The 25,338-nt window shown below is 34.5% G+C and overlaps 1 protein-coding gene across 1 annotated transcript; it reads right to left on the reverse strand.

Annotated features, from left to right (window-relative positions):
- Positions 1-1,602: 1,602 nt before the first annotated feature.
- On the reverse strand, positions 1,603-25,338 carry LOC100643232 (sodium channel protein Nach). Its single transcript, XM_048406179.1, has 10 exons — positions 25,287-25,338; positions 24,804-24,909; positions 12,349-12,520; positions 11,533-11,678; positions 10,449-10,581; positions 9,461-9,743; positions 7,439-7,492; positions 7,034-7,205; positions 6,862-6,968; positions 1,603-3,008 (listed from the first exon to the last, which is right to left on the reverse strand). The coding sequence occupies exons 1-10, from the start codon at positions 25,336-25,338 to the stop codon at positions 2,794-2,796; spliced, it is 1,440 nt and encodes a 479-aa protein (XP_048262136.1). The 3' UTR covers positions 1,603-2,793.

The raw sequence follows: 25,338 nt of genomic DNA on the forward strand, positions 1-25,338 counted from the left end.
GTATTGTGCTTGGCCTTAATGTATGTATGTGTGTAGGTGTGTTTGTGCTACTGTAATTTAAAAACGGCTTAACCGGTTCTAACTTTACAGATCTCAATCGATTCGTGTCCATCGCCGGAGTGTTGTACGTTATATATTGAAAGGATATTGAAAATATAAAATGACGGAAGATACAGACTGGTAAAAAAGTTCATGTACCTAAATCGTTGAATTCAGAAAGAGAATGCTGTGTCAGGCAGCCATAGTATTTGTAGAGTTTAATCGTCATTATGACAATTTTTAATCAGTGCGGGTGACCGACCGCGGCATTTTCAACTCTCTGCACTCCGACTTTTATTTCAATTTCGTTAGCAGCAGCTCCGAACGCTTTTAAGTGTTTTATTTGAAATTTACTTTAACTAAAAAATAAGACAATTTAAATAAATAAAGGAAGAAAGAAATTTACTTAAATAGCAGTTTTATTCGCACTATTGTTGAATTTTGTAATTTTTAAATGTATGATATATCTTGAAACAATTTCCAGGATGCAATCCTGGTTTTCTTTCGCACATTTTACAGAAAAAAGGTGGGACTGAAAGAATGTCGAGTGGCACACGACAAAGCAGCTCCTGAGATAAAAACTGATGTCGAGTCACACTCAACATAGGAGTGCAAAGGGTTAAAGGTTACTTATCTAAATTCGATAACTGTATCAGTTAACTGCTTAAAAATATCCGAATGTGTAATTATCTCACATTTCTGAGCGATACATACATATTGTCTTTTTTTAGTTTTGCACATCATTTTTTACAAATATTAATTTTTTTATCTTATGCATTGAATATTCTATTTGATATACTTTTTCTCACTTACTGATAATATCACGCGTCTATTCCAATCGATGATAATTAATTTGATCGAATTTGTTTCTCTTCCTTGCAACTCCAATACAATTAATAATGAGGAAACATTCGGAATTATATTGCATATATATTAATATTAGAAATTTTGTATGTGCGCATGTGTGTATCTGACTGAAACCCCATAGCGTATCTTTCATTCGCCTCTGCGCCACGCTTGATGAGATCAGCTTTAAGGCTTTAAACAAACCTGTAGCAAAGGCTCGTTAGAAAGCTTGCAAGCTTACAGCGCGCAGTATTCCCTTGTAGAGTGCTAGATTCCCCTTTGCTAAGTCCCGGGAGCAAGAAACCAGAAGAATCGCTAATTCCTCCAGGAAATATACGTCTTTATTTTAATTCTTTCTGGGGATGAAGGTGGATATATGAAGTAGCTTATAGAATTTTTTCTGGTTTCGATAGTGTTGAGGTTGACTGATAGAAGAACGAGTGGATAAATTTGTAATAGAAAAATATATTGAAATAAATAAAGGTATAAGTATAAGTATAATGTATAAGTTTATGCTGATCCACTCTTATAGTATTACAATACAATAGAATCGATAGGGAGCACGTTCATATATTTATAGCAAAGGATATGACCAAAAAAGTTAACCTTGTAGCTCCAGCTAATGGCTACAAGAAACATGAATAGAAATCTATTTATTAGTTCCTTTGTTCCTAGACTTTGTAACCCAAAACATAATTTATATTCAAGAGTACAATATGGATCTCTCCTTATTTAGAATATTTCTGTTTCACTAAATTCTATTTTCTGCGTAACAGTGGTCTCCAAGTCACAGATATAGAAAAATAAATATGTAGAGTTTTTCTTGAAGTAATCACTTCAACAGATAGTATTCCATTTTTCATGATTTTTAGATATGATACTAAGGACTCGTTAAATTAATGCAAAGCTAAAGTACAAAGCTAATACCAAAGAAATTAAAATGAATGAAGTGCGAAAAAATACATAATGAAAGGGAGAAACAATATCTTTTTTATTGATATTTTTCATCAAAAATCATTCTAATCCTCAAAATTGTACCGTTATTAATCTGTACAAATAAATTGTGGATTCTACTCTCTATTACACGCCACGTTGTTAATTAATGAATGATGTCCACTAATAATTATTCATTTTCGTAAAAATTATTTGTTAACAATTGTTTGATGATTATAAAGTATTTATGAGACTACTGTGTTTCGTTTTAACTATTTCTGTGGCCAGTGCCTGCCTTTTATCAATAATAGAAAGTAATCTCTCGCTCCGACGATACCTTCCCAAAGTACACTGCTCTATCGTGATGGAATTGAGACTTAGTATAAGACTGTACATTCGGAGAAACAATGTTATCAACAGAAAAGGAGAACTCGAGTAGTGACGGAATCCAGTTGTCTAAGGAATGAAGAATTACTCCAATAAAATGTGCAGCGGAAGGCAAACGCTAAAAAGAATTTCAAGAGTAAAAGGAGCGGCGTGGTAGGAGGAGGAAGAATTTCAGCTATGACAAAACAGGGTCAAGACACCGAAAGGGGAAGTTCTAGCAATTTACAAAGAACACTGCGATTTCAGAAGTAACGATAACAATGGGGTCAGAAACAACACCACAAAGATTCACTACAAGATACTACAATAATATACTGCTGTACTACATACCACAATAACTGTAATACTACAAGGAATGAATATAATGAAAATTAGCAAAATACACAAGAAAAAACAAAGTTTACAAAAGTGAAGATACAATTAATTTTAACGAAGCTGATTTTGAGATTTCTATTATAAGATATCTTGTGATTTTAAGAAGCGTAAATCCGAAATTTAAGAAGCAGAGGTACAAAGGTAAGGTGAAATTAAACTACATTATTCAAACAAACGTTGAAATCGTGAAACGTGCTAATATTTACGACGAGCTCAATCACGTTGATTCTTTGTCGTTCTCGCGTACGAATACAACTCGCCCCAATAAATTGACTGTATTGGCGTTTGTTCGCTCTCGGCCCATTTTCCATCGGTCAGAGTTGGTCCCTTTAAAAGCTCGAGTACGAACAGCCCGACGAAATAAGCGAACTCGACGACCACGATCAGGCTGAAACCGACGAAGATGCCGCAAATACCGCTAGCTTCACCTGCAAAACGTCGATCGAACGGTTAAATTACTTCCTCGACCACTTAGAACCGAATTAGGATACATTAAGAAGGGAAGACAGAAAAAAGTGAAGAATATTCTCAGAAGAAGGTAGAGGTTCTGAAGTATATTTGCATTATTATCATCCTCATGTAATAAATAAAGTATATGCAAATTTATATTTTTATAAAGCAAATAAAGAAACAGAGCCTAAGAGATTTGTTTCATCTATCAATAAATATTTTTTTGCACATTTTTATGCATTTTTACACTTTTAGGATTTCTATAAATGCAGAACTGTAAATAATTTAGTGACAAAATTCTCAATCCTTTGATATGTTTTGTTGAAGTGCAACTTGTGAAACGCACAAACATTTTTTCACTCAATGGATGAAATAACCAATAACTATATGTCAACATACATGTGCACTCGTGCCATCCAGTACAGTTATTTTTGTCACATTGGCACGTTGACTGCCACGCGTGTTTTCAAAAAAATCTCAGTCAGACCACACGTGCAGCAGTACCAAGCGTTCTCTGCTAGGTGCTCCCATCGATATTTTATTAATGCGAGTCGCTCAAGTGGTGGTCTCAAGAATGATCTCTCGTTTCTTTTGTTTCCATTTCTTCGCATTTGTTTCTCATCTCTCCACTTTACACAAAACCAGTTTGAATCTTGGCCGAGCAACGAACGGTATAACTTAAAATCTCTGCCCTAATTCGTTACAATGTCGAAAAGAAAAATTGAGAACTTGTTTCTTAGTTTTACATTCTAAATAATTTTTTTAATAAACCATTTTCGTATTACTCTTATAACAATTCAACAGTTTTATTATTATTGAATATCTTTCCAAATACCTACGACGATCCTCTGCACGTAGTCAAATAAGCGACACCCGAATATGGGTTACGCGGCCCAACCAGAAACTGTTGACACCCGAATACGGATGTCGTGGCAGTCAACGTGTTAGAGATTCACTGCTCCACATAGGTTCACGGTAATTATTGGGAATAGAAGCGATCTTATCGTCATATTTCAATGATCTATGAAGTGTAGTAAGAAAGGAAAAAAAACGATCAACATTCTGAACAACTTTTCCTTACACATACATACAACCGCCGTTCAGACTTATTTTCCAAGATATTCGCAAACAATTTAGTTAAGTTCAGTTATGATTACACTTCATCCTTGAATAGATGGTTACATTTTTATATAGACCAATGAGATAATCATTTTTAATAGTGTGTTAATTTGGGCGGTCGCCAACATTTGCGTCAAATAACTTTCAATGAATCGATTGATATATGTAACACATATGTAGTATCGTGATATAATTATGTAAAAATCGATGAACTTGCAAGGAGTACGAACTACAGTGCAAATAGTAAGTGAAAGTGCTGACGGGCCAGAAGATATGGGAAATTCCCATAAACATTGGGCCCAGCGACGTGTCCGTGGCCCCTCAGAAAAGTGGGTGCTTGAAAGTTGAACGTGATCATATTTGGTTGTACACGACTATAAAAACGTGTGTGTGGTGAGAGTACGAAAACAGTTAAAAAGGGTCGCTTTGGTGGAGAAAGAGGTTGTTGTTGTTGTTGGTTGATGTAAGCTGTAAGTTATGAGTTGTCGTTAGTCGTTAGGAGTTGATTAGTTGTATTGAGATATGTGTAATTTTGTGTGCTACACTAGATTAATCGCGTAGTAGTGACACACATATATGAGTATGATGTGTTGGAGTATGTGCATGCACAGCGTCTCGTAAAACAGATGAATGCAACTGTTCCGTTGATAGTGTGGTATACAAGATGGTGAGACAAAGAAAGTACTGAGACACGTGGAAATATGTATCGACGAAGATCTTGTAAATCGCATATTAAATAAATCTGAAACTATTTTGATATCAATTTTAAGTGTAATCTAAGTGTTCATATACATTTATTTCGGCGATTAACATCCACAATTCTCAATTAATATATTAAAAAATAGTTTTAGTTAAATAATTATAGTTTCCCGTTCTATCATTGTAAATAAATATGTAAAATAAAATCACTATACATATACCTACTGAAATGTCATAAGTCACGGAAAAATCGTTTACAGAGAAAAAAATTTCTGAAATAAATTATTACATAATGTATATAGTATAAAGCAAAAATTGCTTTATATAATAACTTGAAAACTAAAGCCAAGCAACGATTGTGAGATCGCCCCTATTTCCAATAATTAATTACCAAAGCTATTTCAATTTTAAGTATTTTGTAATTTGTAATATAGCTGTAAACAAATGTAACCAATTTTCTATGTACTACTCCAATAAAATTCATATCTTCATTGATACAACTGAAGAAACGTAATAAGCAGATATTTATTTCATACCCATGATATCGTTCTTTGAGTAATTCGTATGTTTTTTTGTTTTGCACCTTTTGCCTTTCTGTAAATGCGTTGATATCTACAGTCGAGTAATAAAATTCTCAGTCCCTTTGTGTATATACGTTTAACACTGAATTTCCATTAAACTTTTAATGCCGTTACTTTGTTACTTTGTTACACGTTACTTTGTGGAAAAGGTGTTTATATTTCCTTGTTACAGCTACGTAATATTATGTCACCATGCATCACGGGACAAAAACGTTTCCTCTCCTATCCCGTTACCCAAAGGAAGAAAGCGAGTGAATTTTCCTAACGAAAAATGTATGTTCTTTATCCCGAGTGCATTATATTACTTGTAACCGGTACCACGAGCGTATGTACATAGCACAATGGATCAACTCGTAGCTGTTTCCCTGTTTTTATTTCCTTCTTTCGAGTCACTGGCCAACAGATTACATTCCCGTAGAAACCTTGCGGTATGAACCTTTCGTTACACAATGAAATCGCCTGTATTTTGTGATCTTTGCTTTTTCGTTTCTCGAAATTTGCCCTGGGAGTTTCCAGTGATGTTAGTGTCGCTAAACGAAGTCTCTTAACCTCGTTTTCTCTCTTTTTTTTTTTTTGCCCTTGAATGTTTATTCTGCACCGAACACTTTGAGCTAAAAATTTAAATGCAAATGGAAAAGGAGAGATTTCCTGGAAATTTGATAAATTTGAAATGTCCGATGCTCGAGCTTGGACAATAAACGAAACGATTCGAAATGAAATAAAAATGTATGTTATTAATCGTAAGGAAATATTAGCTCATTTTACTTAGAGAATTTATAGAGAAAGATTATATTGAAGAAAAATTATAGAGGTGCAATCGGAAAAAGGTGTGAATAAGTCGAAAATATAGAATACAATCTTTCATATGAAGCTTTGTTTTCAAGAAAATTAATTTTAAATATTCCCCTGGTGAGGAATTTTTTTGAATTATAAAGGACTTGTGAATTAATAATCTACGTTTATGTTTGTGTTTATTATGGTGGAGAATTAAAAACACCGAGTGATATGAAATATTCATGCACGATGAACTTTATTATTTTAGAAATTGTTAAATTTCTCGTTCTACTCTAAATATACAATAACTATAATAAATAATAAATACAAATCATTATGATAAATCATTCTGAAATTAAGTTTCTATTATTGTATACAATTTATTATATCATTATATATTGGCGTAAAATTTATGGATTCATTGTCTGTTCCCCACAGCAATATAACAAACACAAGTATAAGTAGAACTATTAATTCACAGCGAGACGCGCTAGCTCTTATCAATAAAATATTTAATTTCCATTTTTTAAAATAAAGCTCCATCAAATTAAAGTAAGGACAAATTTTATTCTACGTTTTCAAGTTATTTCTTCATCTAGAATCATTCTTTTCCTGTTTGTTTTAAAAATACTTTAATTTTAATATAGGCTTCACTTACCCATAACTTCATACCAACGATAAATCACGTCTTGCTTCAATTTGATTGTACCAAAGTTGTTAAAATATATCGTCAGCAGTGATTGATTCTTGATTTCCACGTCAGTTCTTCGAATTTAAAATCATACCGTTTATTACAAGATGATAGAGCCATTAAATAGATATTTACTTACAAAACTTCGGCAACGTGTTGATTAGACTCCAAACCAGACATAGCTATCTTCGCATTATACTTCACATGGCTGCATTCAGGATAACAATTATGGCAGTATAATGTCTCCGTTTTATCCATATTTTCATTGTTATTATATAGATTTTCATGTGGCACCACGGAAAACCATGTAGCTGTAATTTAAATCCCAATCAACTTGTAGATTTAGTTTTATCCTTATAATATAATCAAATACATATCATCGTTAGAATACACAGGGAATGATGAATTTCGTAGCGTTACAATTAATCATGGAAAGTTCATTAATTAATCAATTTCGTGTAGAGACCACGGCACAATGATAACTCGGCCGGACAATTCAACGCTGTTACATGATTGACGTCACGAGAATTTCGACGGTGCTTACATTTATGTTGCGACAAGCATGGCACATCTTCCAAATTGCAGACCCTTCTAGATTCTGGAAATAAAGAAAACAAATATCAAAGGGAACTTTTTAATATTTTGAGAATACCAATAATTAAGTGCTACAATAACTTACGTAAGATAGCTTTAATTAAATATAACCAAAATGAGAAAATTTCTAATCTTCACAAAAACACTTGGCAGGAAATATTAAAATGAAAGGCGATGAATATGCTAAATCAGAAAATATAGCTATTCGTAGTATGGAATTATTCAAGAAATACGATTAAAAGACATGAAAATTGCAAAAGACGAAGAATGATGAAAACTACACGCAACCCTGTTTGACGAAACTACTTTGAACAAAAACATTTGCGAGTCATGAAAAATAATATAATATTAAAATATTATAGATAATAATATTAAAAAACATTGTAATAATAAAAATATGAAAAATAAGTAGAATAAGAAGAATATTAATAATACTATTAAAAATACTAGGATGATTCGATCTGAATTATTCAAGAAACGCCGTGAATATCGTAGCGCGGAACCTAATGAAATGGTTTAAAACAAAGATAAGCTTAAAGTTCTCTCACGGTGTGATATTAGAACTACCTGAACTTTGGGAATGCACATTCTGGTTGGTGAAATTGTAACAACTTTGAACCATCTCGGGAAGACCTCGTTAACGAGTCGGAAAACAAATGGTGCGAGACTTTAATTGAAATTAAATTGAAGCAGCGAAGCATTTAGAATACTTTCTAGCTTGGTCCATTCGTTCCAAGAGTATTATTATTTTAATAAGCAACATGGCAACATTAAACGTTTCAAGGAACGAGAGTAACGATATGAAACTACTGTCGGATTTACGACAGAATTGTAGCAATCTTCTTTCGTTTCGTTTAATACCCCATTTCGTACGATCCGCTTTAATGCTTTAAGTCGTTGGGAAGCTCGCCGGTAAAAAAGGTTCCTCGGCAGATGGGCCGAGTCTCGTAGCTTCTAATCTCAGGAGAAAGGGCAGGGTGCTGTTAATGTCTTGCAAAGGCCTCAGCCAGTCTACGTCGTCGCGGTTCATTTCGAGGCAGAGTGAAAGTGAAAATAGGAAATGGTAGAAGACCCTTTCAACGTTTCTCACGCTTCGCGGTGCCGACCTTGTCGCGCCTGTCTCTGCTTTTAAAACATTACGCGCTGGAATAACAGGGCTGCTGGGAAAGCACGATCCTGCGTTTGCCTTGCTTGTTTTCTCGGTTAAGGGATTAGAATTCTGGAACGCGCCAGTTTCACGGAATCTTGTGGGAAGAATTAGTAATAAGCATGTAACGACTCCTAACTTTAATAAATTAGAGAAACCCTAGTTTCATTAAATTAATATCCATAGTCCTATTATGTGTATACATATACATATATATATTCAAATGGAACTCTTTTTTTATGAAATTTTATTTTTATTTCTTACTTTCATAGTATATCAAATTTTTGTAATCACATCTATAAATAAAATAGTGTGCCAATATCTCTTATGGCCACTGTGTTACCACCCGGAAATTAAAGAGCAAGAAATCTGCATGAATGAATAGTTGAGGTTAATGATAGTAAAAGATAAAAATCTAAAAGTGAGCTATTTTAGCTATGTAGGATGGAAATACCTAGGACAATAGCCTAATAACATTATGATATTTAACAAGAACTGCTATGCAATTCAACATGGGTATTTTAATGTTTGTTTCAGTAGAATACAATACACGAAGATTTCCTTACTAAGTACTTGAACAATACTCCAATTCAAGCTTTGTATTTCAAAGAAATTTTTTGAAAAAATTGTCATTGTTAGTTACATCGTGCTCTTATAAGAAACCGACGAAATTCTTATTTCTTATTTGAAAAAAAAAAACACTTGATTTTGGAATGAGAGTTTCTTTCTTATTTACTCAAATTGCCTTATAGTTGCAACTCTTTTTTATCTACAATGTCACGTCTATTTACTAATTTCAATGTATAGAGAGATAATGAATCTTACCTCGATTAGGTAAAAAGAAAGGTATACATTTGCAGATTTTCCACATATCTTGCGTCTTGCAATCAACGATGCAGTCGCTGTAAGTGTAAAACATCCGAAGGGAAGTCATTTCATCCTCGAATACACAATCGCGTTTCTCCAGAGCATACGACATAATACTTCTTATGCTGTAAAACATGATTGCCTCTAGTTCCACGCTCCGGTGCACCCTGGGCGAGACTAGAAAGTCGATCACGCCTCCACTTGTCATGTCCGGATAATCGTATGGATTAAAGATCGTCACCTGATAGCACAAAATTTGCCCATTAAACTTTCAAAACAAAATAAAAATATCGCTATCTGTCCGTCATTCGTCGTAGAAAATTTCAACGTTTATGAATAACTACGAAATAATCGCGTCAAACCGACCAGCGACGAGTGAAATATTCACACGGTATATTTACGTCGTAGGCGAATCGCTTCCAGCAAGAGAAAAAGGAAACTGCAATTTGCATAATGCACCGAACCTTGGCTGTTGCGCGAGATAATCCTCACAAGCTACCACGATCCACATTTCTGGCAGCGTGATCACGGCCGAGACTTGTTTCTGCCTAATTTCTGGTTGAATTTTCGCCAAATTATTTCGGAACTGACGAAACCTGTCTTCGATCCGTCGAAAATTGTCGACTAGCACGTGATATTAATTCAGAACTTCGTGGAAGATCGTTGTACGATCTGATGCAAAAGACCAATCAACAAGCAATTGATCATTATGATCACCGTCAATCTAGTTTGATAATATTTGACTTTAATAATCCATTAAATGTCGCGCACGAATACATCGACGATGATATTATTCGAAGCTTTTAGCTGAATGTTAAACAGCTTGTTTCGAAGAATATCCGAGCGAGACGAGCAACACAAGGAAGGAACGCCACGTCCATAGAATTAAAAATTCCGTAAGCGTTCTGTGCAGGCGCTAGCTTCAACTCGGCTGATGAAAAATTACCTTCCAGCCGGCGCTCGGGAAAATAGGGTAGAAGTAATCGTCCAGAAACGGCTCCAGCAATACCGACAGCCCGCCGTTCTCGGTCAAATTTTGCACCTTCATCGATTTCACTCGGTGACTGACCTCGCGGTTCCTGCGAACATAATCGATGAAAATTCACAAAGACACAACGAAAAAATAGCGACTCGCGTGCACGAAACGCAGTTATTACTCGCGAAATAATTTCCATGCAGCGAGAAAAAAATGAGAAGGAAATTACACCAAAGTTAACACTAGAACTACCACACCAGTCAAATTGACTGGTTTTACAATTTTATTTTAAAATTCCTACTTCATGTTATACATTTCCCCGCAATGATGTAACGACTTTTGCAACGATAATTAAAAGAATGATATAATGAATTTTATTTTGTTTTTCATGTATTCAAACTGAAAATAATTTTGTATCAAGGCTACTCATACCAATACCAGTCAAAACGACTGGTACTTGTCAATGTAAAAGGGTCCTGCAATTTGTTTATCGAACTCCAATTAACCAGTTTCCTCGTTTTCTACAACTTGCCACACGTTTTTAAAATTTTTAATGCGTATCATTCAATATGATGATATCAGTTATCAGGAAAATTCCAGATCGATCGCTGGATCGCTAGTTGTTAACATTAGAAATACCACAACAGTCAATATGATTGGTTCTACAATTTTATAAATGTGTCAAGCCTCGTCTAGAGATCATGGTCCCAGATGGATTAATAATACCAAAAATGTACTATATAACATGAAATTCCTTCCGTAAGAAAGTAAGAAATCAATAAATTAAAACATATATAGTAGTAGAACATTTTTATAAGACCAATCATTTTGACTGGTTTTGGTAGAAATAGCTTCGTGTTAACTATCGGTAGTTCTAATGTTAAAAGACATACGAAACACGAAACAAATAGAAATTTATACGCGGATCTGTGCATGAACGTGGTCGAGAGTACTGAAAAATAAATTTCTCGCACGCGGTTTACGACACAGCGCTGTACGAATAAATGATTCATTGACAGGACGCAAAGAGAATTTAGGTGGTCTGGAAACTCACAAATGCGTGTCGTCCCCTTTAGTCGCGTAATTGAAGGTACAACAGAAGCCGTCCTGCGTCTTGCGGAACGCGAACAGCTCTGAACAGTTCCGTTCCTCGTCATGAAACCGACACTTCGACAGCATGGAGGAACATTGTGGCGTCAACTGAAACGTTTGTCACGTAGACATTGGTTAATGGCAGACAGAAATTTCATCAAAGATGAAAGCACTGTTGGACAATATTACGGAAAGTATTAGGTTGTCCGCAAAGTGCCTTTTTTTTATAGACACGTCTTTTACAACGACGCTTCTTTATACAAACATGAAACCTAATCTGTCGAACGTTGTGATTTTTATTTTGATAGAACAAAATGGATCATACGTAATTCGATAAAATTTATAAAACGGAAAATGTGTATCCATTATTTCTTTATAAAACGAAAGAAACTTTTCGGACCACCTAATACAGTACAACGTGTTGAAAGAATAGATGACGCGAAATATTTGAATTTGCATAATGTTAAATCATTCGTTAAGTTCGTGGATTATAGCGTGTTGGAAGAATAAATTTTTTTTTATTTGATAGAATTTGTACAATCAATTCTCATTGAGAATTATAAGTAAATTAGAAAGAATAGATGATACGAAATATTTGAATTTATATGATATCAGATTATTCGATAGATTCGTGACGCGATACGTTTTTATCGCATGTTTTACGAATACAGAACGATGAACAACAAAAATACCGATCTTAACAAAATCACGTTCAGCGTAGAAAAGGCACTTGAGATGAAAAAGCTAGTGAATAGCAAACATTCTGATTTTAGCTCACTCGTTTCATTACGTCGGTGATGCTGTAATAGCCATTGTAAAACACAGTGAGAAGTTGGTCGATTCGATAGAACCGGTTTTGCGGCTTGAACTCCGAGTCGTAAAGATCGCCCAGTTGCGAAATCATGTTGAGAATCTCGTCGACGGGTAAATCAGAGATATTCGCCGTGAAGCTGAATGTTAATTAAATGGAACTTTGAAAAAAATTACAAGGAATACTGATTTTGATAAAACGTTTATGCAAAACTCTTGTAAAATATGGAGCGCGCTGAAAGAAGATGTAGATGCAATTTTTTAAATTGATCAGACAAATTTTCATGGATACGGTTGGACAATTGCGCGAGATGAATGAGTAAACGATGTAATATAATAAAACGTATTCGTTAGAAGGCAGTCGGCGATCGATGTTCTCCGAAACGTTTCGGTAAAAAATTAAATTAAAAATTCTATCTCATGAAAATTAACGGCTCGACGTTACATACGCGGACAAGCGGCCAAAGTATCCATGGAAATTAGTCGCAAATTTACATCAGATAGAATTACACGGATCGGGTTAAATATTTATCCTCGTCGTTATAAATCATGATTAAGTGAAACAACGTTAGTTGCGATTTCAGTATTAATTAGTCGTTCATCTCTCTCGTGCTTTAGAGAAGGAGAAATACGGCGCTATACGTTGCATATTAATGGGAATTTTTTTCGAAGTAAATTTAAAGTAATTCTCGCTAACTGAATATTAATGGCCAGTTTTTGCAAATTCGAAGCTAATTAGGGACGCGTTTTTGCGTTCCCTTTTAATGAACGTTTCCTTCCATCAACGCGAGCAACTTTCTAAATACACCGGCATGGCGCGATGTTATCTCGATGATCCGAAAACTACGGAATAATATTACGTGTTCGCAAAAATATATAACCGGTACCCTTTGTTTAAATTATGGATCTAGAAATATTGGAACGAAGCATAAGTTTAGATTATAGAGTGGAAAATTTGAAATCTAATTCAGAGAGAAGTGAATCATGACATCCATATTTTGTACTGTCAATTATGAAAATAATTAATCCGACAGATTAACATATAAACTGATGAATAAAAATATTGATACCGATCAGATTATCCTTGTAAAATCCTGCATAAATCTTTGTCTAAGTTGTTCTGTAAAACATTATATTTTTTGTCGAAATTGAAATTTAAATATAGCATATAATTCACTATCGTTAAGCAGGTGAAAAATAAAAGTAAATAATAAAATGTAGATATTAGACTGTTTCTATTGGAACATAAGATTGCAATGAATGTGAAATCGATACCAGAATTAAATCTAGGAAACGATACAGTCTTAAGAAATTAATTTAGGAGCGATAGAAAAACCAATGTGGAATTTTTAGAAAGATTTTATATAACACATTTAATAACCGAAATCAATAACCTAATTGTCTTTAATCCTTGAAACTTATAGTTGGATAAAGAATGAGATTTTTTTTTCAAATTTGTACAGAATTTTATAAGGATATCTAGTCTGTACCATTCACTATTTATTAAAATCTACATATAAATTTGCATATAAAAAAGGGATATTAATATGCTGTAGATAACGTACTGTTCGAAATAATAAATACATTGCATCATATTTCTCTGACAGTGCTTATAGGTCATGCTTAAACAAACACTTGACAAATATTCATTCTCAATATTTCATGATAAATAATAAATATGCAGAACTGGGCATATTACAAACTGCTCTGTACGACAATATGCTACATATTGTACGTACATCCCTATATTTTTATATATGTAGTTCTATTGTATAAGCATCTAGTGCTACTTTAAACTTTATATCCTACAGAAATATTTTCTCTGTTTTCGTTTTACAACAAAGTTACAAATTCGAAAGTTCTAACTTGATTTTGCCTATTATAGAGTCAAACTCCTAACGTTTGCTCATAAGTTTCCTCATAACGTTGATGCTGAAACTTCTCGGTGAATTTTCCTCGTTTGGAACGAATACGTAACAGCGGCTTTGTACGAAATAGAATTTTCGGGAATGCAGGAAAATAGCGGTGGAATTCGTTTATGAACGAAAGGCAATTCTAAACGCGAAACCGCAGCTTCGGCCGCAATTGAAATTATTCGTGCAGCGCCATTCGGTGCTACGGGGTGTCCAATGAACCTAACCGCCCTGCGCTCGATTGCATTCTACTTCCTCCGCGGCTGCGTTTCGGTCCTTCGTCAATGGCACTTGTGTTTATTTAATGCTAGACGGTGCTCACATTTCGTCTGCCAACTCCATCGCCGATCGGCGACTTATTCGGTTGATGCTGCAGATCGCTATGCCTTAAAAAAAAAATGTTTCATGAAATCGTTCTCAAAGAATCGACAATTTCGTTGAAAATTCCTTGCTTTATGATTTTTTTAATGATTATTACTTAAGTAAGCGAGTGTTTATTATAATCCATGCTTATTATACGTACATATGTACGTATACACACAATAAGACAGATTATAAATAAGGACCAAGTAATGAAAAAGAATACATAAAAATTTGACTAAATCAAACGCAAAGAAAGATTTGCATGACTTCAAGAAAAGAAATTAGTTTAACAAAAACGGAATTCATTGACAGAATAAATAGAACTACAGAATAAACTGACTAATAAAATATTTACACGACAATGGACTTTAGTAGAGTTAAATAAAGAGAAAATGCTCTTGCAGTAAGAATAAAGGTTCCAAACAATTTCAGCCAGATAGTAACTTTGGAAAGCTTTCAGGCATTTTAGCTGGACGTTCATTTTACTTCTGAAGAAACTGCAGCAATTTTCGAAGTAGTTGGAATAAACGATCTTTCGATATTGAAGCATCCAGCTTGTGTCTTAAAAAAATTACTCGATCCTATTTTTAAACAATAGCACAGCTAGATATACAAAAGCATGTTTAATTTACCTGGGAAATTTAATTTGTATGTGGGGAAGTATTCCGTTTCGACGCTAGTGAACAGCGGATTCTCCATAAATTCGAGATACCCGTAATAAATCGTGCAAACCATAGCGGGCACCGTGACCGCGTATACCAGGAACCATAGCGTTCTGAAAATATCGTTCCGGAAAACTCGATCGGATGAATTTTTCCGCGTGCAACCGCGCGAATTTCAGTTAACAAGTTTTCTCCTCACCCCGTCGTAAATTCTAAATATTTACATCGTGGAATAGGCTTTCGTCGAACGTTACGATGCGGCAGTACACAGGCTGTTTCAAAAAATGTAACATGCGGCATGTAGTACTCATTACATGAAACAAATACGTTTGAATAAATATAGCTCTAAAAATTTGCCAATCCTGAATTATTAGAACAGAATCACCGGTGATAGCAGTAGTTTAGTTTAAATTTAAATCAGGTTAACATGAAGTCTATTTTAAGATTGAACGAATAAATCTAATAATAGAATAAAGTAGTGCAATAAAGTATTGCAAATGACAATCTAAGACAATAGATAGCTACTTTCAAGTTGAATATACCCAAACTGTCATGCAACAACTAACTAACACTTTGACTGCCACGTCAAAATCACATGTTTCACTCAGGACACCACAGGAGTATTTTCATTATTCAAAGCATATAATGGCAAAATAATAATAATATTAAATTGATGATGTAAGACAACATTCTTCCCCAATGGACCGTTTATCTTATTGGTGGTTACGAATGACCATCGTGGCGCCTTGGTAACAGTTGATAGCGACATATTATAACAAGGCTCCGTTTATTTCAACAAACCATTCGCATTCGTTATTTCGTCGTAAGCAAAATATCCAGAATATATTGTTGAAACGCGTACAAGATATTAGTAAATAGTATTTGTTCATCCTATATATAATAGTGAGGTGGAGAGACAAGCGTGACATTTTTATGATTTCGACGAAACATTCGGCTGAAATGGTACAGGTCCGCAAAAAAATTATGTTTTTGATAAACCAGTGGTAGTGATAGATCACAACAGAGGAAAATGTGCTGTAGATTTATGAGATCAAATGATAGCATATTCTACACCACATAGAAGAACCCTCAAGTGGTATATAAAATTAGCTTTAGAGTTATTGTTAAATACATTAATTTCAAACACGATGATACTCTACAGACAAGCAACAAACACAAAAATCAAGGTATCAGATTTTAGAATGGCATTCGCAATGCAACTTACACTGTGCCATTCACCAGAGCCGTAAAATATACTTATTCTACAAAGATTGCGACACAAAATGCAGAAGAAAGAAGAGCAGGCGTACGTGGCACGAAAATTTTGCAGAAGGTGCTATAAAAAAATGTTAAACAGTTAAATTGGACAGTTAAATCGAACCAAAAAGGTGACCACCTATTGTCCAGATTGTATCGATGAGCCACATTTATGTTTAAAGTGTTTTAACACAGTGCACCGTTAGATGCAAGATTTGTTCTCATTTTTTTTTATTGATGTTCTAATAAAAATGTTTAATCGTTCAATGGGGCACTTTTTATTTCAAAGCATCTTCTATTTATCGGTTATATCCAAAATGCCCTAACTGTCAATTTTCATTCAATTTTTACAATTGCAAGAAGTTGAAATGCTCCGGTTTTCAATGACCAACGTGGCAGTCAAAGTGCTGAACGATTTAACAATATTAAACGAGAGTTAAGATTTTTGCTTATTTTCATGAGTACTACATTCTATATTGTGCCCGCAACCTTTGGAAACAGCTGTATACAGTATCTGTATAAGCATCGAAATTGTTTCATCGTCAACACGGTTTATTTGAAATTCGTTGCGTTTCGCGTGGAAATCCATCGGTGCGTGCACCTGCGTCTAAATTACCTGTCGAACCACGTTGCTTCCGAATCCACGAAGTACCTGAATCCAGCCAACTTCGTGTACTTGCAGTACAGCTTAGAGTATTTCAACAGCGTTCGCGTGAAACGAGATCTGGACCGAGTCGTACGCGTCTCTAACAGCCAATCGAGCGGAACCTTGAATTCCTTCTTACATTTAGAGTTATCCTCGTACCAAACTTTCATTTTGCTCTCGTCGTTACAGTTAATTCTGGAAAAACTCCCTGATCACGGGTAACACTGTGCTCGTCGTATTTTTAATATTGCATCTACCATCGTGGATTTATAAACGAAAACACGGCCAAGTGAAATTACGGATTCCAATGGACGAAATAATTCAAAACGCGCGAGTCGCTCTCCGTACTAATAATAACGTTTAACGAAAAATGAAATTTAACGAAATCCCATGAAAAGAGAAGCGAATAACCGTATACGAAAGGATAAAACGTACAAAGAGGCGTGGAATATGGAAATTCAAATTTTGTAATCAAGAGAAAAATGTTGAAACTCGAAATCACGTTATGTTCGATACAATTATACGTCTAGCCATTCGCTTTCGGTATTTGCATGGCGACTGTAGTTCGCAAACGTAAATTACTCGTCCCATCCTTCTCCTCTGTTTTCTGTCACGCGTATCGTTCTTCCGATACAAGTATGCAAGCAAAGCCGCGTATCTCTGGCATCGTTTCACCACCGATGGCCATCGCTTGTTTCACGCACATCCACGATAGAATCCTTCGTATGCTCGTAGAATTTGTTACAACTTTTGGACCTGCCTTTGTAATGAAATTTTTAAATGCAAGTATATAGCAGGGAATTGAAATAAATATTACGTTGTCATAAATAAAAGTACAGATTTATTATAAAAATAAGGAATAATCTGAACACTATTCTTGAATTTATGTCGGTAGAAAAGCTATCTATAAATTTAATTATCTCCATGTTTCATCGTTTAAATACTTACATTTTTTTTCTCTAATAAAAAATATTTAATCTCACGTTTCTAGTTACACGATCAGCCATCGATCGTTTGATTAAAAAGGACGACACGAAACTGATCGATGAGCGATAGTTGAATAAAAAGGAGAAGAAGAGGAAGAAACGAAGTTTCGTCCAAGTTTCCCGAGCGTTCGCGAGTCACTGATTTCGCAAACGTCTCTTCTATTAACGTCCTTAACTTTCACGAGAAAGTTGGAGCTGGCTGAAAATCGAAGAGACAGATTTTCGGCTATCCGTGTCTTATCAAATGATCCGTAACGGAGGATGTAACAGCCATCATCAATTTACCGCAGCGATCATCATCGTGACAACCGAATCGCGATACTGCCTGAATTAAATAGAACTCGAACGATGATTGATCGGTTAAGTTGTTTGCGGGTGAAATATTAATCAAAATTTCGATTCCATAAAGGATTTTTTGAATCGATAGTTGTAAATGGTTTGAATGGCTTAAGGGTTATTAGAAAGGTGACGTTTATATTTATCCAGAACTATTAATCTTATAAATATTATTAGGGCAGTAACATATTTGAAAAAGTGTGAATTATGAGATATTTACAAAAATTAAATCTAAAAATAAATATCATAATTACTAATAAAATTATACTATTTAGATAACAACAATGACATAATTTACTGTAAACCTGTTTGAATAATTTAAACAATAGTAGTTTAATATATAGAAATAATATTATAATAAATTTATGTTTAAAATCCCACATAAATTGGGGATTGAAATATAGAAAAAAAACGAATAGCGAAGAATAGAGAAGTCATAATTTCGAAATCGTTGCGCCCTCTTTGGAACGGAAACGGAGTAACGGAGTGTCGCGATTGCAAATTGAATATTAATGACCACTTTATGGATTCCGATCGAGTGGAGCTAAAGCTGAATTAAATATTAATGAGGCCCTTTCACAGGAAGAATTAATTATAACATTCGCGTGAAATCTGAACGAATCATACGTATTATGAATTTCAAATATTCGGCTTCAAAGAATTTGCTAGTTCCGCTTTTATCTATGTGAACTATAAAAAGTCAATCGATTGAACACGTACATTCATTGAAAACAACTTTATTTTTTTATCAAGTTTAGTTGTTATGTATATAATCTCACATAACAAGTCTTAATATCATATATTGAAAATCTTGAAGTCAATCGATTGAACACATGCATTCATTGAAAACAACTTTATTTTTTTATCAAATTTAGTTGTTATGTGCATAATCTCACATAACAAATCTTGATATGATATATTGAAAATCTTGAACATGAACGATAAAATTGATTAGTCGAACACGGACTAAATGAGAATAATTCTATTTACTCAATATTACTACTTATAATTTTAGCAATTATATATCGTATAATCCAAAATAGAAGATTCATGAAAAAAAAAGAGCAGTGGTGCTAATCTGCACTGTACGTAGTCTGCGACAAAAGATTAATAAGGAAGATACGTTGCAGACTGCAGACAAATACCAAAAATCTTGCATCAGCCACACCGGAAGTTGCTGTGCAACGTTTCATTAAATCACGATACACCGCGATGTATCATTACACGAGCCTCACATTTTCTCGAACATTATGTCATTCTTTTCGCACTGTCTAGCTTCTCTGTGATTTGCGGCCGGCTTGATTTGCGGTTTCTCCTAAATTTAACCACCCTTCCTCTCATATTAATTTCTCTCATCTACCAAAATCATATTTCTCCGCATGCAAGGCTATCGTGATAATTTCGTTGCTACGAAACGGTCAAATGTTTCTAATGAAAGCTAATTACGTTCTCGAGTATTGAATTTTGGATTTAGTTCCTTCAGAAGCAACATTTGAATAAATCTGTTAGAGTTTATTTAATTTATAAAGTTTGTGAATTTATGAGTTTAGAGGTTTTACGGTTTAGTTATCTACGTTCAGATAATATTCAATTTACCTCGTATAAATAATTGTTTATCTCAGATAGTAAATAATTCTAATTAAATAATATATAATTAATATAATAATGATTTAATACATTTTAAATAATATATATTTTCGTGCATCTTTATAACTGCGATATCTTTGTAATTTTCATTTCTGCCATGTCTTTATAATATATTACTCTGTCATAAATCTAATAGTTAGAGTTTATGCCAATGATCGAGCCTTGTGGAAATTTTTACGAAATTAACCAAATTGTTGTCTAGCTTCATAATACACTCCTCGTCAAGAAAATAACCCAGGTGTGCTATCTTTAATTTCTCAATGACGCGTGTAAAGTTTTTCGTCTGTAACGTATAATATAATATCAAAACATTAAGAGCTCAGAATATGCGGCTTGCTGGAAATAAATCACAATGTCGTAGATGTTTGTATACAACAAAGAAAAATTGTTTCATACTACGGTCGAAATGATAACACACTCTGTTACTATGTTTTGAAATTGCTCAGTAGTTCATGATTTATCAACGAGTAAGGATTACAGTACAATATTATATACATTTGTAAGTATGGGATGCGGAAAAAAATTAAACGAGTCTGAAAAAAAGCAATTCTCTATTCTTTAAAATAGCAAATATGATAGGTTATCAGTAGCAAAAATATCGAAAGTAATAAGAAGTCGTAGAGTAATACACAATTTCTTAAAAAATGTTAAAGATTATGGCAAAAAGAAAAGTACTGGTCGGCCGTCATCGTTATCCGATCGTGATAAGCGAGCAATTTTGCGTGTAGCTTCCAACTCGCAGTTAACAACGAAGCAAATAATGAAAAAATCTAGTGTTAGTGCCAATGTATCAAGTGCTCGTCGAGTTCTACTATCCTGCAAAAATATCAAGAGGCTAAAATTGAAAAAGAAACGGAACACAAAGTAAAACGTTTACGCTTTGCAAAAGAAAGACTGCATTGGACAAAGAAATGGAGAAGACTACTATTTTCGGACGAAAAAAAATTCAACTTGAATGATCCTGATGGATTCCAATATTGTTTTCATGACGTAAGAAAAGAGACAATGTCAGCAATTCGACGACAAATGGGAGGAGGTAGCGTGATGGTTTCGGTCGGCATCGGTTATGTTGGCAAGACAAGTATCAAGTTCATCAATGAGAGAATGAATAGTGTCCGACACATGATTTTAATCAAAGAACAAATAAATAATCATGCAGAACGCATTTCTGGACCTGATTACATCTTCCAACAAGATAATGCACCTGTATTGGTCCAATTATACTTTCATGAAAATAATATATCTATTTTGCCGTGACCTGCACGCTCCCCGGACTTTAATATTATTGAAAATTGCTGGTGTATTTTCGAGCTATCGCGGGGAGACGCGGTCGTTAGAATACACGTCAACAGGAGTCGTAAATTCCTGTTACGATTATAATAATCGACACCACGAATAGTCCGATCCCCTTATTTCGGTTAGGATAATAAGGGTAGTTGTTGTGGTATAACACTGGAAGTCACAGAGTTATAAAAATATATATTTCCAACACTTTATACAATCACACAAAGTAATAACGCCGTTGATTAAGATACAGATAACGAAGAGAAGGATTATTCTTAGATGAGAGGAGAGCCGTAGGAGACTCTAGGCCTTGTAGGAGAGCTGTAGATTTGAAAGTCAAGACTTTGAGAGCTGTAGGAAGACTCTGAGAGATATAGGGAACGGTGAGAGTTATAGGGACTGTAGGAACTCTAGATACCGTGAGAGACGATGAAACTCTGAGAGATATAGGGAACGGTGAGAGTTATAGGGACTGTAGGAACTCTAGATACCGTGAGAGACGATGAAACTCTGAAAGATATAGGGAACGGTGAGAGTTATAGGGACTGTAGGAACTCTAGACACCGTGAGAGACGATGAAACTCTGAGAGATATAGGAACGGCGAGAGTTATAGGGATTGCAGGAACTCTAGTCACCGTGAGAGATGAAGGAACTCTCTTAGAGATATAGGAACTCTAGGCACCGTGAGAGACGTTGGAACTCTGAGAGATATAGGAACGGTGAGAGTTATAGGGAATGCAGGAACTATAGGCACCGTGAGAGATGTAGGAACTCCGAAGTTTATTCTAATGTGAGTACGGAGGAAAGCTCGGTATGGGTGTGCCCTTTGAACGAAGAACGCGGATTCGTTGCTTACATTTTTAGTTAGGAAAGAGAGGGCAATGATCCGCGATGCCGATTAGTTATGACCAATGTTGGGAAGGAAGATAGGAGGAAGAAGCCTCCTACCAACTTGGGTCCTAGGCGACATTGTTTATAGGGAAACTCAGATTTTCCGTTAGGTAGATCTCCGCTTTTTTCATTAGGCTACTACCCGCTTTCTCCGTAATTCTTAAGAGCACGTAATAAACCCAAGGACCTTTCCAAAAACCGGCCGAAAACACTTCTAGAATTAGAAAGTCTTTTCGGGCAACAGATTGACTTAAACCATATGTGCGAACAATGCAGTTAGGATTTCAACTTTATGGTGGGTCCTTAGGCCTATGGAGGGTTCGAAGGACGGCACGTAGACCGTTGGCTGTCAAGCCGCGCGGGATGGAGTGCAGACGTGTTGCGCGGCGTAACAGCTGGGCAGAACTTATTCACGGCGTATACGCGAATGAGAAGCAGCATCAACACGTACAAGAATTAAAAAATGCAATTGTACGCGAATGGGATATGTTAAGTCAAAATTACATCCAGAAACTATATAAATCGATAGTAAATCGTACAATAGAAGTAATAGAAAATAAAGGGGGATGTTCCCATTATTAAATAAGTATATATGTTTGATAAGTAATTATTGTTAGTTACAATTTATGTTGATTATTATCTTCTTATTGTGCATGTGTTATCATTTTGTTCTTAAAATAAAATAATTTTTTTGTTATACACTAAACCTCGTAATATTTTTAATTATGATCAACGAACCGCATATTCTGAGCTCATAATGTTTTGATATTATACGTTACAGACGAAAAACTTTACACGCGTCATTGAGAAATTAAAGATAGCACGCCTGGGTTATCTTTTTGACGAGAAGTGTAGGGTGCTTTTGTTTCTATGATCTTAAAAACTCACAGAGCTGAAATAATCAAAATAAATTCAAACAGTAGAGTATGAGAATCAGTATCAAAAAATACATAGAATAAAAAATATAAAACAGGAAGTTATACATAGTTAGAATACAAGTTAATGTATGTATCATACAAAAATTTCGTAGAAGAAAAACACGTGTATCAATAAATGGCAATAATCTATTGATTTATACAAATTCCAAATCCATTTACACTTTGATTATTCTTCACTTCAATAATATTTTGTCAAAATAGAATCATTTAAATCAGAAATTTAAAGTATACAGTATTTACACTATAATAAATAATTCGCATAATGGTAGAATATTCAATAATCAACGACCGTAATAACAACCCAACAACAACAAGAGAATTTTAGGTATCTTTGTCTTATTTATCATCTCGGCTACAGCCATATAAATTTCAATTATCTCAAGTTAGCCCTCTGATCCTCAGCGAGACACACACGAAACGCAACGTACTTGTATGGCTTGAAATATTTTATTAATGTTCAGAAGCCACAGATTTGGGCTTCAGCTAGGGATTTGCGTGTAACCCGTTGCATACGAAACTTCGATTTCTCGATGCCATACCGTACCGTTTCGTAGTTCGCGAGAGATTTCATTTGTTTTCTGTGATCCTGGGACGATTGGAATTTACGATACGTCGAAGTGGATCAGTGGCAATGTGCAACGGATCCCTCTTTTCACGAGATAACTTTTAAAATCGTAGTTGTTTAAATCGGAGACAAATTGGAGAAAAACCGCGGAAAACTACAAACATGATACAGAATGAGATATGCAAATGGTATCTAAATACAAAATTTGAGTAAACCGAGTTGCATTATATCCACATAGCACAGTTATGTATTCGACGGTCGCATGACTGGCTCTCACCTCTGGGATTCCTGTGCCGGTTTCAGCCGGTTTCGTTTACATTAGGGATCATAAAAAGGTGCGAGGCGATGCTCTGTTTCTACTTGCGATGTGCCAACGATGGAGAATATAGTGAAAACTGGGTTATACGCTCGATACGATTCGATTCATTTATCGGCGAATACTATTTGGTTTGAATGATTTATATCGTTTGACCTATAACAGGGTTGTACTACTGTCGCATTCATAACTTCATCGCTTGTCTTGTATGTTTTAATTTTAGATAACATTTTCGTATTAGATTGAAAGATGTGATATTTATATTTACTTATTATTTTATATTTCATATTATACATTTATTATATTATTATGGTATATATTTATATTATTTTTTGTTAAGCTATGGAGAGAATTTGGAAAGAATAAAAAGTTAATCTTTATTTACATATAAACTAAGTTTAGCTCTACACGTGGGTTACTCTCTGAAGGGCTAGAAGACACTCATTCGCTTGCTTCTTTCTTCTAGTCGTTCTTTTGTCTCAACGGAAACCTAGGCCGTCTTGCTCCTCACTCTTCGCTCCCTCACTCTCACACGTACAATGCAAATGTACTATCTATTTAACAATTTTATATTAGAACAATAAATACTATCTGCTTTAAGTGATATAATATTCTCACTCTTGTCTAACCGCCTTTGCTACTGTTTCACCATCGGAATAACTTTTCTTGTCTATATATTTCCTTGTCTTCTTGTCGGAATAACTATCCTTCGTCTTGTCGCATGCTTCGATTTCAAAGATATTGTATTTTTATTTACAATAAGAAATATTGCCTACTCCAGATGATATTCTACTTTCGTAGTCTCGTTGCGGTATCTGACTTGATTTAACTCTGACAGAGTTATAATACGTATTCACAGTCTCTATAATCTTTCATTTCACGTCCCTTATCTTGTAATAACATCTTTTTATTGAATTAAAAGTAAACATATTCTTAACCTTACTTTTTATTACATTTAATGCTACTATATCTTCAACTTTCATTTTGAAATAAATAAATAAATAAAGTAAACATACCCTTAACAGTACTTTTTATTACTTTTAATGCTACTATATTTTCAACTTTCATTTTGAAATAAATAAATAAATAAAGTAAACATACCCTTAACAGTACTTTTTATTACTTTTAATGCTACTATATCTTCAACATTCAT

Source organism: Bombus terrestris, chromosome 1 (genome assembly GCF_910591885.1).
Source record: "Bombus terrestris chromosome 1, iyBomTerr1.2, whole genome shotgun sequence".
Taxonomy (NCBI): domain Eukaryota; kingdom Metazoa; phylum Arthropoda; class Insecta; order Hymenoptera; family Apidae; genus Bombus; species Bombus terrestris.

Bases quoted from the DNA above. Each gene is read 5' to 3' on its own strand.
- LOC100643232 (XM_048406179.1), bottom strand. From the start codon at position 25,338: ATGAATGTTGAAGATATAGTAGCATTAAAAGTAATAAAAAGTACTGTT. The intron at 24,910-25,286 runs GTATGTTTACTT...TTGAAATCGAAG, and splicing joins AATAAAAAGTACTGTTAAGG to CATGCGACAAGACGAAGGAT. The intron at 11,679-12,348 runs GTGAGCTAAAAT...CAAACGTTTCAG, and splicing joins TCACCGACGTAATGAAACGA to TTGACGCCACAATGTTCCTC.